Below are 12,809 nucleotides of genomic sequence, written 5' to 3'. Positions count from 1 at the left end.
AGAATTGGAATTTAATAAGTTCATTTCTCAATGTCATATAAATGTAATATTTAGTATACTAAAGCGTATTGCATATGTAGTTACAAAACCTCCACTGTTGTTATCTTTTTATTAGCATACAAATAATCTCAAATATGATATATTAATACAGAAGTGGCCATAAAATGTAAATTACTGTTGAGAATAAGGCAAAGTATATCATACCTCAAATGTGCTCAAATAAAATTAGACAAAGGAGATGGTATCCAGCTTCCCAAAAAATCTTGAATGTTTTATTAAATTTCCATTAAAAACTTAGGAACCAAAATGTAAAAGTGCAAAAAGGTGCACTAAAACAGCAAATGAAACTCCAACGCGTTTCGATCATGGCTGATTAAGATCAGTTAACTGATCGAAACACATTGGTGTTTCGTTTGTGGTTTTATTACACCTTTTTTGCACTTTTCAGTTTTTGTTCCTAAGTTTTTAATGGAAATTTATTAAAGGGGTACTCCACCCCTAGACATCTTATCCCCTATCCAAAGGAAAACGGTCTGATCGCAGGAGTCCTGCCGCTATAGCATGCAGCACCCACCTGTATCTGCTTCCGGCAGCGCTGGAGGTTCTGGCTCCCGACCACAGGAACAGAAGATCGTGATGTCACGACTCCGCCCCCGGGTGATGTCACGCCCCGCCCCCTCAATGCATGTCTATGGGAGGGGGCGCATCATCTTTCACGCCCACTCCCATAGGCTTGCATTGAGGGGGCGGAGCGTGACATCACATGGGGGCGGAGACGTGACATCACAATGCTCCGGCCCCGTGATCAACAGTAATCAGACCCGGAGCGAACACACTCTGGGGACTGATTTTAACAGGGTGGGGCGTGCAATATTACGGGGGTCCCCAGCGGCGGGACCCCCGTGATCAGGCATCTTATCCCCTATCCTTTGGATAGGGGATAAGATGTCTAAGCACTGGAGTACCCCTTTAAAGCATTCAATATTTTATTGGGAAGCTTTAGACCATCTCCTTTGTCTACTTCATACACTGTGGCTTGGCCCAGGTGAACCACTCTGTGCCTCCCATGCACTCCTCCATCTGGGATCATGTATCAACATTGTCTGGGTCATGGTGAGCTGATTATATTTTTAATTTTTTTCTACTCAAATAAAAGTACCTGTAAGTATTCTTAAAGATCAGTGCACCATGGTGGAGAGAAGTTTGTTGTATAGTGGAACACTGGTTCCTCTGTAAAGGCACTGCTGTAACAGTAACTACTCAATGAGCACTGCTATTATGTGTATAATTTATGGGCACTGCTGGCAGTATTTTAAGGGTAATTCTGCATTGATTAATGTGCTGACACTACTAGCCTGCCTATGCTCCTGTTTGGACCTAACATTTTGGAGAAACATGCGCTTAGTGTTGAAACAGTTTTCCTAGAGTTCTACAATTCATAGGTGTAACTAACATCACTAAGGGCCCTATTACATGGCCAGATGCACACTCTAAGCTAGTGCCAATGTCCTAAAATGGGACTTACTCAAGTGCCTTTTACAAGACTCGACAATTGTGCAGGGAGGGCCACATGAACAATTGCTGGATGGTTTGTGTGACCCTCTGCTTCCATCAGTCTTTGACCACTCATCCCCTGTTAAATGGAGAGATGTGTGGCTGAGGAACAGCCCCAGAGGCAGGGCCGGCCCTACCATGGGACCCCTTGGGACCATTGGTCCCAGGCGGCACTTTTCAGGGGCGACACTTTGTTGCTCCCATTTTTTTGTGCCACCTAGGTCCATGGCCAGGCCGGTGCCCTGCTGCTGCACCGCCTCTGCTCATTGTTCTAAAGTGGCTGCAGTGCCGGCGCAGCCTAAGCCCCTTATTAACCCAATGGCTACTTTAAGATAGTGAGCCTGCGGCCAGCTGGCCCGGGTCTTACTAGGGACATTGCGCAAGTGACGTTCCTGTGCAGACCTGCGCATGAGGACGTCAGTGACATCTCGTCAGACCACCACCGGAGAGAAGAAGCGCTGCATTGGCCAAGTTAGTGTGTCTGTGTGTGTCTCTGTGTGTGTCTTTGTGTGTGTATGTGAGTGTCTCTGTGTTGGGGGGAACTATGCTACCTATTGTTGGGAAACTATGCTACCTATGCTACCTAATGTGGGGAAACTGCTACCTAATGTGGGGAAACTGCTACCTAATATGGGGAAACAGCTACCTAATGTGGGGAAACTATGCTACCTAATGTGGGGAAACTATGCTACCTAATGTGGGAAAGCGCTGTTGCCTATCTAATGTGGGGAAACTATGCTGCCTATCTAATGTGGGGAAACTATGCTGCCTATCTAATGTGGGGAAACTATGCTGCCTACCTAATGTGGGGAAACTATGCTACCTAATGTGGGGAAACTGCTACCAAATGTGGGGAAACTATGCTACCTACCTAATGTGGGGGAACTGCTGCCTACCACATGTGAGGGAACTGCTGCCTGCCGTATGTTTTTTTTTCTTGGGAGGGCCTAGGTGAGAGTAAGACTGTGCTCTCACACAACACTTAGATTACAGTCAGGCTTGGATTTAGAGGTGTGGGCAGCATAATAAGAAGAGGAGCTATGGAGAATCTTATATTTCATAAACTTGCTGCTGCAACATTCTGCTATGTTTCCATATATGAGGAGCCTAAACAGCATCCCCACCATGCTATAGAATGCCAAATAAACCTCAGTACTCCAACACATTTTGTAATATCCTCCCAATAATTATGTTATAATTTTTTTCAGTTTTTCTTTAGCACAGGAACAGAAAAACTAAAATAGCCTTGTTGCCAGATTTGTCATAAGATGGACTATAATAGCCTCCATGGGGTTTCCATCATGGTGTCTATCATATGCCATAAAAAATAACATAACAGCAGTGTTATCTTTTTTCTTGATAATTTAAAGGGAGTCTACAATGGAGGCTCCTAACTAAGACTCGAACAAAGATGTGAACATTGCCCTAAAAGTACAGGTCACTGACATAAGTACATATAAGTTAATAAGCTATTAATGTATTTTCAAAAGTTGAAAAGTCAAAATACATATATGTGAAAAGCTAATGCAAATGTATTAAATACATTTTCATTAAAATCAAAGTACTCCATGAAAAAGACTTACCTCCTGTACCATTGGTTGTGATGTTGCTATTGCTGATATTTGACTTATCCAGTTTGGAGGCAGAAGCATCTCCACTACCAACACGATTATGCGGACTTGCTAAGTCCTGCATTTCCATAGACCTATTGGGAAACATATGTACAAATAAGCAATTATATCCACACAAACACACACACACACACACACACACACACAGTAGAGGTACTGTATATCATAAAGGCTACTGGTTTTCTTTGCAGAAATCTAGCTGAAGTTTTTACAGAAATTCTCAATTTCCAGAGGAAACATAATTGTCTCTCCAGTGCCACCTTTAGGAGACTAACCTGTAGGTTTGTATTCAACCTATTGGTGGCACTGGAGACACAATTTTTGGAGAAGAGCTATTGTGTCAGTTTGTTAGAAGCTTAGGGGAATCGCTGGTGGTGATCTTTGTTTAATAATTTAATCATTCCTGACCTCCAAGGGATTGAGGACACTACAGTAACCAAAACGTACCCCTGGAGGTCACAGGTAAGTTAACAACTCCAAATTAAACAAGATTCCAGTGAAATGAGATCACTCTACCCTCTAGGGAATAAAAATGTATGTGTGCCACAGGGCTGAATAGTGCTCATAACTGCATGCTGTATTGCACAAGCCTATTGGCCTCTTCTATTGTCTTTGCAGGATAATTGGTAGCTGCAGTCCACCAGCATGCTTAACCCTTTAAGGACCACGGGTTTTTCCATTTTTGCACTTTCGTTTTTTCCTCCTCACCTTTTAAAAATCATAACCCTTAAAATCCATATTATGGCTTATTTTTTGCGCCACCAATTCTACTTTGCAGTGACATCATTCATTTTGCCCAAAAATATACGGCGAAAGGGGAAAAAATCATTGTGCGACAAAATTGAAGAAAAAATGCCATTTTGTAAATTTTGGGGGCTTCCGTTTCTACGCAGTACATTTTTCGGTAAAAATTACACCTGATCTTTATTCTGTAGGTCTATATGGTTAAAATGAAACCCTACTTATATAGGTTTGATTTTGTCGTACTTCCGTAAAAAATCATAACTACATGCAGAAAAATGAATACGTTTAAAATTGTCATTTCTGACCCCTATAACTTTTTTATTTTAACGCTTATGGGGTGGTATGAGGGCTCATTTTTTGCGCCGTGATCTGAAGTTTTTAGCGGTACCATTTTTGTATTGATGGGACTTTTTGATAGCTTTTTATTCATTTTTTCATGATATAAAAAGTGACCAAAAATACGTTATTTTGGACTTTGGAATTTTTTTGCGCGTACGCCATTGACCGTGCAGTTTAATTAATGATATATTTTTAAAGTTCGGACATTTACGCACGCGGCGATACCACATATGTTTATTTTTATTTACATGGAAAAGGGGGGTGATTCAAACTTTTATTAGGGAAAGGGTTAAATGACATTTATTAACTTTTTTTTGACACTTTTTTTTGCAGTGTTATAGCTCCCATAGGAACCTATGATAACATTGTACACACTGTACACACTGATCTTATACCCTGTTCATTGCAAAGCCATAGCTTTGCATTGATCAGGCTTGGAGCAATCAATCGCCGAAGGGACAAGCTGGAGGCAGGTAAGAGGACCTCCGCTCGTGTCCCAGCTGATTGGGACACCGCATTTTCACTGTGGTGGTCCCTATAAGCCCCACTGAGCAGCCGGTTTAGACGCGGCTTTCAACTTTGAACGCCGCGTCTAAAGGGTTAATAGCGCACGGCACCACGATCGCTGCCGCGCGCTATTAGCCCCAGGTCCCGGCTTCAGATACATGCTGGGACCGACCCGATATGATGCGGGGTCACCACATGACCCCGCGTTATATCGCGGGAGCCGGCCAAGGACGTAAATATACGTCCTTGGTCGTTAAGGGGTTAAAGGAGTACTCCCATGAAAAACTTTTTTTTTTTTTTAAATCAACTTGTGCCTGAAAGTTAAATTACTTCCAATAAAAAAATCTTAATCCTTCCAGTACTTTTTAGGGGCTGTATACTACAGAGGAAATGCTTTACTTCACAGTTTAGGTACTTTACAGTTCCTAAAAAGGACAGGTCAGCAGAGAGCACTTTGGTCATGACATCAGAGAAATCTAAAAAGTAAATATTTCCTCTGCAGTATACAGCTCCTTAAAATGCTGGAAGGATTAAGATTTTTTAATAGAAGTAATTTACAAATCTGTTTAACTTTCTGGCACCAGTTGATTTTAAAAAAAAGTTTTCCACGGGAGTATCCCTTTAAGGTACTCTGGTAAAACCAGACTTTAAAATATTAACAAACCTAGGCCCCCTGACATGTTTCGCTCAGCCGAGCGTCTTCAGAGGTCTGGGCTAATGGGTGATGGGTCATATAGGTATTTTAAAGAGTTTTTGTGCTAGTATTAGGTGGGGTAAACAAGAGGGTAAAGTCATCTTACTTCACTGGAATCTTGTGTAATTCAAAGGGTTTGAAGAGATCTCTTTTGTTACTGTCTGGCAAAAGTGGCTCTTGCTATACTGCAACTAAACCTACTACACTGCAAAACGTATTATCTGGAAGGTCTAATGCAGCGGTACTCAACTGGTGGACCGTGGTCCAGATCTGGACCGTGACCTCCAATCATCCGGATTTCCAGCCAGTTCAGGAAACTGGCCGGAGGAGGCATCCGCTGTCCTGGCATTCATATGTCTCGCTGTCTTTAAGACACCGATATATGAATAGCTGAGCGCTGCCGGAGCGAGGGAACACTGTGCTCCCTGCTCGACCAGCGCTGCCTGCATCATCTGCTCTGGCCAGGCCTGATTAGAAGAGGCCAGAGCAGTGGAGCATCGCAAAGACCTGGAAGACAGGGAAGTTTGCAGGGCCAGCCGTCTGCGGGGCCAGCCATCTGCGCCCGTTGCAAGTGAAGGTGAAAGTAAGAATAATGCAGGGGTCATGGGGGGGGGGAATTGTTAGGGCAGAAGGGAATAGAGGGGTATATGGGGGGGCAGCTGAAACATGTAAAGATGAATGATGCAGGAGTCTAAAGCGGGTGGGGATGTTGGGGCAGAAGGGGATAGAGGGGTCGGAGGGGGGCAGAAAAGTGTAAAGGAAAATGATGCAGGGGTCTTGGGGTGGGGAGTGTCAGGGCAGAAGGGGACAGAGGGGTCGGGGGGGACAGAAAAGTATAAAGAAGGATGATGCAGGGGTCTTGGGAGCAGTCTGGAGGAAGAGGAGTCTGGAGGAAGACTTAGGGGTCAGGGGGTCAGAGGAGTTTGTGTGAAGTCTTAGGGATCAGGGGGGCAGAGGAGTCTGAGGGGATCTGAAGGGGGGGGGGGGAGATGGGTCTGAAAGAGGACCTAGGGGTCTGAGGGGACTTAATGCCCATCCATATTGAGGACATTCCTCCGGTGGAAATCTGCTTGCAGCAGAATCCTATTGTTTTCAATGTGATTTTGCTGCTCTGTGCATAGTGTGGAATCACCACAGTGGAATTCCCCCAGCAGAATGGACGTAAACCCCAAGAACAAACATGTTCGTTCTTTGGGTGGATGTCCATTCTGCTGGTTGAATTCCGTCTGACGGCTTTGTCATCAATAGAGATGGCACCCATCTGTGCAGTCCTATCGCCAATGGCTTCAATGGCGCCTGCAGCAAGCGGACATTCTGACGACTAAATGTCCACAGTGTGAAAAGCCCTTAGGGGTCTGGAGGAGGAGGGGGAAAATGGGTCTTGGGGGAGTTCAGGGGTGGGATTCTGACAAACAGAGGAAACAGTGTTTGGCAATCATGATGTCTGACAGGGTTATAATGATTATTGTTGTCATACAGAGGATGAGGATCTACTAACAAAGTAACCAATGATGTGCGGGCGTCAGACTCTGCCAAGAAGATGGAGCTGGAAGATGGCATTAAAATACCATAACAAAGACTGAGCTTGATAAATCTCCCCCTATATAATAATGAAAAACTACAATGCATTAGGAAAGTCTTCAGACCTTTTTACAACATATTTTGTAATGTTGAGGCCTTGTGCTAAATAAAAAAAATAAAAAAATCTACTTTGCCCATCATTTTGTACTTGATAGTATGTGAATACAGAATTAAAGAATAAGAATTTTTGTAGATTTCCATTGACATAATTATTCAGACTCTTTGCTATGGCTCTGGGCCTCCTATTCCTCTTGATCATCTTTCAGATATTTCTGCACTGGAGTCACATGTGATAAATTCAGTTGATTCGACATAATTCGGAAAGACACAGCATATTTAGGAGGCCATCATGCCCCCTCCCATAGACATGAATGGAGCGGGCATGACGTGATATTAAAAGGGGGCATCATAGAATGCCGGGTGCTGCACAGGGAACACTGTTGTCAGTTGATTCGACATAATGAAAATCAACTGATCAAGCATGCTCTGGACCTCAGGGTGGGATGAAGGTTCACCTTCCAACAAGACAAATATGTTAAAGGGGTACTACCGTGGAAAACCTTTTTTTTTTTTTTTTTTTTTAATCAACTGGTTCCAGAAGGTTAAACAGATTTGTAAATTACTTCTATTAAAAAATCTTAATCCTTCCAGTACTTTTTAGGCACTGTATACTACAGAGGAAATGTTTATCTTTTTGAATTTCTCTTAAGTCACGACCACAGTGCTTTCTGCTGACCTCTGCTGTTCATTTTAGGAACTGTCCAGAGCAGGAGAAAATCCCCATAGCAAACATATGCTACTCTCGACAGTTCCCAAAATGGACAGCAGAGATCAGTAGAGAGCACTGTGGTAATGACATAAGAGAAATCCAAAAAGATAAACATTTCCTCTGTAGTATAAAGCCCCTAAAAAGTACTGGAAGGATTACGATTTTTTAATAGAAGTAATTAACAAATCTGTTTAACTTTCTGGCACCAGTTGATTAAAAAACAAAAGTTTTCCACGGTAGTACCCCTTTAAGTGTTTTCCTAAGCCATGACAACACTGGAGTGGCTTAGGCTCCACACTGTAAATATCCCTAAGTGGTACAGCCACAGCCCTGACTTGAACCCAATCAAATATCTCTGGAGAGACCTGAAAAAGGACAGTCCACCGAATGTTCCCTATTCAACCTGACAGAGATTGAGGGGATCTGCAGAGAAGAATGTTAGACAATTTCCAAATTCAGATGTGCAAACCTTGTGGCATCGTACTTAAGAAGGCTGGAGGTTGAAAGTGCTTCAACTTTAACTATGTACTGAGTTAAAGGGGTACTCCGGTGAAAACCTTTTTTCTTTTAAATCAACTGGTGGCCGAAAGTTAAACATATTTGTAAATTACTTCTATTAAAAAATCTTAACCCTTACAGTACTTATTAGCTGCTGAATGCTACAGAGGAAATTCCTTTCTTTTTGGAACACTGATGACATAACGAGCACAGTGCTCTCTGCTGACATCTCTGTCCATTTTAGCAACCATGCATAGCAGATGTATGCTAAGGGCAGCATGGTGGCTCAGTGGTTAGCACTGCTGCCTTGCAGTGCTGGGGACTTGGATTCAAATCCCACTAAGGACAACAATGAATAGGGGGTTATTATTATTATAATAATGTCAGCAGAGAGAACTGTGCTTGTGATGTCATCAGAAAGCATTGCAAAAAGAAAAGAATGTCCTCTGTAGTATTCAGCAGCTAAGTACAGGAAGGATTACGATTTTTCAATAGAAGTAATTTACAAATATGTTTAACTTTCTGCCACCAGTTGATTTAAAAGAAAAAAGGTTTTCACCGGAGTACCCCTTTAAGGGTCTGAATACTAATGTCAGTGCAATATTTTAGATTTGTCCTTTTAATTAGATTAGCAAAGATTTGTAACATTCTGTTTTCACTTTAATATTGTGGGGTATTGAATGTAGAATGATGGGGAAAACTTTTTTTAAATAAATTTATTGTAGCACAAGTCTGCAACGTAACAAAGTACAAAATAAGAATTTCCAAATGAATTGTACATATGTTATTTATGCGTCCCTTAAATTGTGTATATATGACAGACACTCTACTGTGTAAATCTGCTGCTTTTTGTCAGGGGAAAAAGTGAGAATCACATGTAGTGAAATGTATGCTTCTCCGTCACAATCAGTAGCAAAAACTACGGTATCCTGTAATCCATCAAAATGTTCCCCATGGGTTTCCATGGCACAAAATCTGTGCATGATTTATCTCACAAACTAAGCGTAATACATACATGAAATGTCTGCAATATTTCTATGAAAAATGATAAACAAAAAAGTACTAAATGTGCCTGAGAGGAATTTTAACCTCTTAAGGACGTAGGGCGTATCTGTACGCCCTACGCCCAATCCCGGTGTTAAAAACGGGGTCACACCGTGACCCTGCATCACAACGGGTCGGTCCCGGCTGGTAATCATAGCCGGGACCCTGGGCTAACAGTGCGCGGCATCGATCGTTGTGCCCCGCACTGTTAACCCTTCAGACGCGGCGATCAAAGTTGACCGCCGCTTCTGAAAACGAAAGTTAAAGCTTCCCGGCAGCTCAGTCGCGATGTCCCGATCAGCTGGGACGCAGGCGGAGGTCTCATTACCTGTCTCCGCGGCGTCCGATCGTCGATTGATTACTCCAAGCCTGAGCTACAGGCTTGTGCAATCGAGCCCCTATCTGACTGATCCGTGCAAAGCTATGGCTTTGCAGGGATCAGCATAGGCGATCAGTGTGTGCAGTGCTATAGCTCCCTATGAGAGCTATAACACTGCAAAAAAAAGTGAAAAAAAGTTAACAAAGGTCATTTAACCCCTTCCCTAATAAAAGTTTGAATCACCCCCCTTTTCCCATAAAAAAAAACTGTGTAACTAAAAATAAAAATAAACATATGTGGTATCGCCGCGTGCGTAAATGTCCAAACTATAAAAAATATATTGTTAATTAAATGGCACGGTCAATGGGGTGCGCGCAAAATTCCAGAGTCCAAAATAGTGTATTTTTGGTCACTTTTTATATCATGAAAAAATGAATAAAAAGTGATCAGAAAGTCTGATCAATACAAAAATGGTACCAATAAAAACTTCAGAACACGGCGCAAAAAATTAGTCCTCATACCGGCCCGTACGTGGAAAAATAAAAAAGTTATAGGGGTTAGAAGATGAGAATTTTTAACATGTAAATTTTCCTTCATGTAGTCATGAATTTTTTTCCGAAGTACGACAATATCCAACCTATATAAGTAGGGTATCATTTTAACCATATGGACCTACAGAATAAAGATAAGGTGTTATTTTTACCGAAAAATGCACTGCGTAGAAACGGAAGCACCCAAAACTTACAAAATGACATTTTTTCTTCAATTTTGTCGCACAATGAACTTTTTTTCTGTTTCGCCGTGGATTTTTGGGTAAAATGACTAATGTCACTGCAAAGTAGAATTGGTTGCGCAAAAAATAAGCCATCATATGGAATTTTATGTGCAAAATTGAAAGCCTTATAATTTTTAGAAGGTGATGAGGAAAAAATGAAAATGCAAAAACGGAAAAACCCTGCGTCCTTAAGGGGTTAAAGTCCAGATATTTTGATATAATCTTGTAAAGCATCCTACATCCAAATATAAAAGTCAGCTTTGAAAGTCATATGTCTGTGATGGATTCCCCTGTCTTCTCTTGGAGATTCATGGATTGGACCCCAAGGAAAGAGGTTTGGTTAGCAGCAAAGTTTGAGCTCTGTGCATTCTTGTCACATTGACATTTGTGGTCTGGCATTCATCAGTTTAATAAAATCAATGTTTAAAGGGTGATATGGTAGACCAAATTTTATAGAAATAAAAACAAATGTCTAGATATTGGTTTGAACCATTGGCACTGTGGTGTAGCACAAGGCCATACCACAACCACAGCAAAATGTGCATGATTGGCATTATCTACAACATCTTGTTTTAACATACAAACATAGGTTGTGTTGGCAAACACATTTGGCCATTTGACCCATCTAGTCTGCCCAATGCAACCTGTTCAGAGTCACATTTATAATTCTTCTGGTTATTTCAAACAGTAAAAAAGTTTTCTGTCAGACAGATCTTTAACAGTTTGGCTGTGTTCCTGCAATTCAGTGGGTCGGTTATTTTCTAACATTTGGTTATTGTACAACTTCCAGTATAAAGACTACATCGTGTAAATCAAATTTTGTTCAAACATAGATCCAGAAATGAATGCAGGAAAATCCCTCCTCCTGGCTATCCTCCAAAAGAAAGAAAACTATCTCATGTTAACCAAACGAGAGTCTTCCCCAACAGAAGAGCCATTGATTTAGCTTGGACCATAATATCAGCATTAAAGGCTACGGATACCTTTTGGAAAGAGATATTTTTGTTTTTGATTTGTACTTATTATAGTTTATAAAACATTTTCTCCATGGTTCTTTATTAAAACTTTGCTCATTTTTGCTTCTACATTGTTCTGTACTAGATCAATTTTATCTATACTTTTTTTAAACAGCCTTTATGATTCTCCCATGCAGACTGCCTTATATTTGCTCTCCTTTCTCTTCTCAGCCTGTGAGAGCTGTCCTTTAAGGCTCCTTTTCCCCTTGTCTACTATCTGAGCTTGCACATAACCCTATTAGACTATGACATACTTTAACCCTTTAAGCGACTAAATGGTAGCAAAATTCTAATGAAGACTATTTAAAAAATTGCTTTATTTTACATTCAGAAAACAAATCAATAAGCATTTAACAAAGGTTTCCATAGCCACAATCACAAAATAAGTAATTTATTTGTAAAGTTGTTTCAATATGGAAACTATTTTATGGTACATGTAACAACAGCAAAATGTAACACAAATTAACAGTTCTATGAAAAAAGAAATACAGAATGTGATAAGCTGATGAGAACCCTACATTATGTTTAATTTGGCCATGTATTATTAGGCTAGGTTCACATTACGACTGTGCCATCCATCGTACATATGCATCAGTGACCTGTCAAAATGGCATGCTGACATATATGAGCATAGACATGCACATGCCCCATAGACCTCAATGACTAATAGGTCATTTTATGTATGTATATGTGTTTTGGCACAGACCCTTAAAGGGGTATTCCAGGCCAAACTTTTTTTTATATATATATCAACTGGCTCCGGAAAGTTAAACAGATTTGTAAATTACTTCTATTAAAAAATCTTAATCCTTCCAATGGTTATTAGCTTCTGAAGTTTTCTGTCTAACTGCTCAATGATGATGTCACGTCCCGGGAGCTGTGCAGTTCCTATGGGGATATTCTCCCATCATGCACAGCTCCCGGGACGTGAGTCATCAGAGAGCAGTTAGACAGAAAACAACAACTCAACTTCAGAAGCTAATAACTATTGGAAGGATTAAGATTTTTTAATAGAAGTAATTTACAAATCTGTTTAACTTTCCAGAGCCAGTTGATATATATAAAAAAGTTTTGGCCTGGAATACCACTTTAAGCACCACAGTTTGCTCACCTTTAGGGCCCAAGCCCAAACAATGTATACATTGACCCAAACATAGTTACTAGCTGTCCCAAACTTATTTAGTAGCTGACTACGTTCCAGTCATTAAAGTTTACTGTGCTGTGCCTGTCTGAGCTTGTATATATCACCATCATATCTTGACAGGATGCTGATGTATATGTACCAGAGAAGCCACAATTGTGCTGTGAATACACACTTATTTGTTGGCCAGTCAAATA

At 41.1% G+C, this 12,809-nt stretch overlaps 1 protein-coding gene across 8 annotated transcripts in view; it reads right to left on the bottom strand.

Moving 5' to 3' along the window:
• EYA4 (EYA transcriptional coactivator and phosphatase 4) overlaps window positions 1-12,809 on the bottom strand; it is a 401,807-nt gene that overhangs the window by 141,536 nt on the left and 247,462 nt on the right. For all 8 annotated transcript variants that reach the window (XR_008891352.1, XM_056566571.1, XM_056566572.1 and 5 more), the window contains one exon: window positions 3,138-3,259. Coding sequence is in view for 7 of the 8 variants with exons in the window: in XM_056566571.1 (XP_056422546.1) it covers window positions 3,138-3,259 (122 nt within the window). In the remaining variant the exon portion in view is untranslated. The remainder of the gene's footprint in view (window positions 1-3,137; window positions 3,260-12,809) is intronic.

The sequence above is a fragment of the Hyla sarda genome, chromosome 3, assembly GCF_029499605.1.
Source record: "Hyla sarda isolate aHylSar1 chromosome 3, aHylSar1.hap1, whole genome shotgun sequence".
NCBI lineage: Eukaryota > Metazoa > Chordata > Amphibia > Anura > Hylidae > Hyla > Hyla sarda.
The sequence above is the reverse complement of the archived record's forward strand: the minus strand, read 5'-3'. Positions and strand labels throughout refer to the sequence as shown.